The 4,194-nt window shown below is 46.4% G+C and overlaps 1 protein-coding gene across 1 annotated transcript in view; it reads left to right on the top strand.

The window, feature by feature from the left end:
* Positions 1 to 2,486, top strand: part of CD19 (CD19 molecule) — a 5,597-nt gene extending 3,111 nt beyond the window's left edge. Inside the window, exon 5 of the mRNA XM_060174107.1 lies at positions 2,449 to 2,486. Within this exon, the coding sequence (XP_060030090.1) occupies positions 2,449 to 2,486 (38 nt within the window). The remainder of the gene's footprint in view (positions 1 to 2,448) is intronic.
* The last annotated feature ends 1,708 nt before the right edge of the window (positions 2,487 to 4,194 follow it).

Genomic DNA, 4,194 nt, shown 5'->3' with positions numbered 1-4,194 from the left:
GAGGTGGCGCAGTGGCTAAGGAACTAGACTTTTAAGCATGAGGTCCTGAGTTCAATCCCCAGCAGCACATGTACCAGAGTGATGTCTGGCTCTTTCTCTCCTCCTATTTTTCTCATTAATAAAATAAATAAAATCTTAAAAAAAAAGAATAACAACAACAATAATAATCTCTCCAGATTGCCATGGTCCCCACCATTCTCCGTATTTATTTTATTTATGGTAGTACAAAGGTCTTCATATATATACTATTTGTTTATTCCCTTTTGTTGCCCTTGTTGTTTTATTGTTGTAGTTATGGTTGTTGTGATTGATGTCGTCATTGTTGGATAGGACAGAGAGAAATGGAGAGAGGAGGGGAAGACAGAGAAGGGGAGAGAAAGATAGACACCTGCAGACCTGCTTCACCTCCCGTGAAGCGACTCCACTGCAGGTGGGGAGCCGGGGGCTCAAACCGGGATCCTTACTCCGTTCTTTGAGCTTTGCGCCACCTGCGCTTAACCCGCTGCGCTACCGCCCGACTCCCGTGCAAAGGTCTTAACACATGCACGAGTCACCACTCCTGGGTCAATTTCTCTGTCTTCCTTTCTTCCTTCCTTTCTCTTTCTCTCTCTTTCCTTTTTTCCCCCCTTGCCTCCAGGACTATCGCTGGGGCTCTATGAATCCACTGTTCCTATGGCTATTTCTTTCGATTTAAAAAAATTTTTTTTTGATAGGACAGAGGGAAATTGTGAAGGGGAGGGAAAGAGAGGGAGAGGGAAAGAGAGGGAGAGGGAAAGAGAGACCTGCTTCACCACTTGTGAGGTGACCCCCCCCTCCCCCCGCAGGTGGGGAAGCAGGGGTGAGGGCTCAAACTAGGATCCTTGTGCTTCATACTATGTGTGTTTAACCCGGTGCGCCACCACCCGGCCCTCTCTTTTATTGATTTTTTAAAAAATAATTTATTTCTTTATTGGGGAATTAATGTTTTACATTCAACAGTAAATACAATAGTTTGTACATGCATAACATTCCCCAGATTCCCATTTAACAATACAACCCCCACTATGTCATTCATCATCTTTCATGGACCGGTATTCTCCCCACCCACCCCAGAGTCTTTTACTTTGGTGTAATACTCCAATTCCATTTCAGGTTCGACTTGTGTTTTCTTTTCTAATCTTGTTTTTCAACTTCGGCCTGAGAGTGAGATCATCCCATATTCATCCTTCTGTTTCTGACTTATTTCACTCAACATGATTTTTTCAAGGTCCATCCAAGATTGGCTGAAAACAGTGAAGTCACCATTTTTTACAGCTGAGTAGTATTCCATTGTGTATATAGACCACAACTTGCTCAGCCACTCATCTGTTGTTGGACACCTGGGTTGCTTCCAGGTTTTGGCTATTACAAATTGTGCTGCCAAGAACATATGTGTACACAGATCTTTTTGGATGGATCTTTTTGGGTTCCTTAGGATATATCCCCAGGAGGGGAATTGCAGGGTCATAGGGTAGGTCCATTTCTAGCCTTCTGAGAGTTCTCCAGACTGTTCTCCACAGAGGTTGGACCAATTGACATTCCCACCAGCAGTGCAGGAGGGTTCCTTTGACCCCACACCCTCTCCAGCATTTGCTGCTGTTACCTTTTCTGATGTATGACATTCTCACAGGAGTGAAGTGATATCTCATTGTTGTCTTGATTTGCATTTCTCTGACAATCAGAGACTTGGAGCATTTTTTCATGTGTTTCTCGGCCTTTTGGATCTCTTCTGTGGTGAATATTCTGTCCATGTCCCCCCCCCCCATTTTTGGATGGGGTTATTTGTTGTCTTGTTGTTGAGTCTGGCAAGCTCTTTATATATGTTGGTTATTAAACTCTTATCTGATGTATGGCATGTAAAGATCTTCTCCCATTCTGTAAGGGGTCTCTTGGTTTGGGTAGTGGTTTCTTTTGCTGTGAAGAAGCTTTTTAATTTGATGTAGTCCCATAGGTTTATACTTGCCTTAGTCTTCCTTGTAATTGGATTCGTTTCATTGAAAATGTCTTTAAAATTTATGCGGAAAAGAGTTCTGCCAATATTTTCCTCTAAGTATCTGATAGTTTCTGGTCTAACATCCAAGTCCTTGATCCACTTGGAATTTACTTTTGTATTTGGTGAAATACAGTGATTCAGTTTCATTCTTGTGCATGTTTCAACCCATTGTTTCCAACACCATTTGTTGAAGAGACTCTGCCTTCCCCATGTAATAGTCTGGGCCCCTTTGTCAAAGATTAGATGTCCATAGGTGTGGGGCTATTGATTATTTTTTATTTCAGAGGGTGAGGCAGAGATTGAGGGAGAGACACCACAGAGTCTCTTGTGCATGATGCTCCTGTGAGGTGCTGGAGGCTCGAACCCGGGTCCTGGTACACGGTAGTGTGCACTCTACTGGGTGAGCAACCTTCCGGCCTACTTGGCATTCTTTGCAGGTCCTGCTGTGTGTCCGGAGCAAAGGGCACTAGATTAGGGCTGCTTGACACAGTGCAGAGGCCTGCCTCGCTGGGCTTGGCAGGGTCCCTCCCCAAGGCCCGGCTTGGGACAACCAAGCAGAGAATCACCCTCTGTTTTTCTGGCGGTGGGTGGACCTGTGGCGCCCACGGGCAGCTGAAGGGCTTCTGGTGCATCTCTGTGACTCCAGCATGTTGCCTAGAGCACTTGGTGATCCCTGGGGGCTGGAAGCCTTCCAGGTCCCCACCACCTGAGCCAGGGAAGCGTAGTTCCTGGGGCCGCAGTGCCACCTGCTGGCCTGTGAGCCTGCATTCCCTGCCAGGTGGGTCTGCGTGGACAGCTGGTGTGGGCTGGGGGGTGGGGGCGTGTGTGGGGTGCCAGTGTGGGTAATGGTGAGATGCTGCGCTGGTCGGATGGGGGGTGCGGGGTACCAGCTAACTGTACAGGTGAGGGGCGCGGTGTCAGTGGTCTCACAGTAGGAGATGTGCCGAAAATATGAAATGATGGTGGTGAGTGGGTAGGGATGCGCCATTAAAAAAATCTACGGAGTCAGGTAGTAGCACAGCGGGTTAAGCGCACGTGGTGCATAGCGCAAGGACCAGAGTTAGGAACCTGGTTCAAGCCCCCAACTCCCCACCTACAGGGGAGTCGTTTCATAGGCGGTGAAGCAGGTCTGCAGGTGTCTATCTTTCTCTCCCTCTCTCTCTTCCCCTCCTCTCTCCATTTCTCTGTTCTATCCAACAATGACGATATCAATAACAATAATAACTACCACAATAAAAAACAAGGGCAACAAAGGGGAATAAATAATTAAAAAAAAATTTTTTTTGACCAGGCTGAACGCTCAGGACTTCAAGTCCAAGGCTCCGTGTTCAAGACTCAATATCATATGAACTTGAGTGATGCTGTGGCCTCTCACTTTCCTTTCTTTTCAGTTATATGTCTTCCTTCTCTTTATATCTTATAGTACTCTCTCTCTAGACAGGTTGGGAGTATGGATCGACCTATTAATGCCCATGTTCAGCAGGGAAGCAATTACAGAAGCCAGACCTTCCACCTTCTGCACCCCATAATGATCCTAGGTCCATACTCCCAGAAGGTTAAAGAATAGGAAAGCTATCAGGGGAGGGGACTGGATACGGAGTTCTGGGGATGGGAGTTGTGTGGAATTGTACCCCTCTTATGCTATGGTCTTGTCAATATTTCCTTTTTTTTTTTTTCCCTCCAGGGTTATCGCTGGGGCTTGGTGCCTGCACCACGAATCCACCACTTCTGGAGGCCTTTTTTCCCCCCTTTTGTTGCCCTAGCTGTTTATCGGTGTTGTTACTATTATTGTTGTCATTGTTGTTGGATAGGACCCAGAGAAATCGAGAGGGGAAGGGAAGACAGAGAGAGGGAGAGAAAGATAGACACCTGCAGACCTGCTTTGTTGATATGCTTCTAATTCTGCTTTTAAAAACCCCTTCTGTTTCATTTGGTTTAATCCCCCCTGCATTCTATTTACATAACACTGTATTCTATTTACATAACCTTTGTTAACAAGCACCACCCTCCCTCCAGGGCATTGGTGGTTTAGTGGTAGAATTCTTGCCTGCTCCGCCCCCTCTTCTTGTCACACCCTTCTTCTTCTAGCGTTTGCCCTTCTTCCGTAGCCAGTCAACAGCATCAGGTTGAGCCTGATGTAAAGTTTCGAGACCTCCTTTGAATCTGGAGAGGTGGCAGTCGTT

Source organism: Erinaceus europaeus, chromosome 15 (assembly GCF_950295315.1).
Source record: "Erinaceus europaeus chromosome 15, mEriEur2.1, whole genome shotgun sequence".
In the NCBI taxonomy this organism is placed as follows: Eukaryota; Metazoa; Chordata; class Mammalia; order Eulipotyphla; family Erinaceidae; genus Erinaceus; species Erinaceus europaeus.
This window is presented reverse-complemented; position numbering and strand designations above follow the sequence as displayed.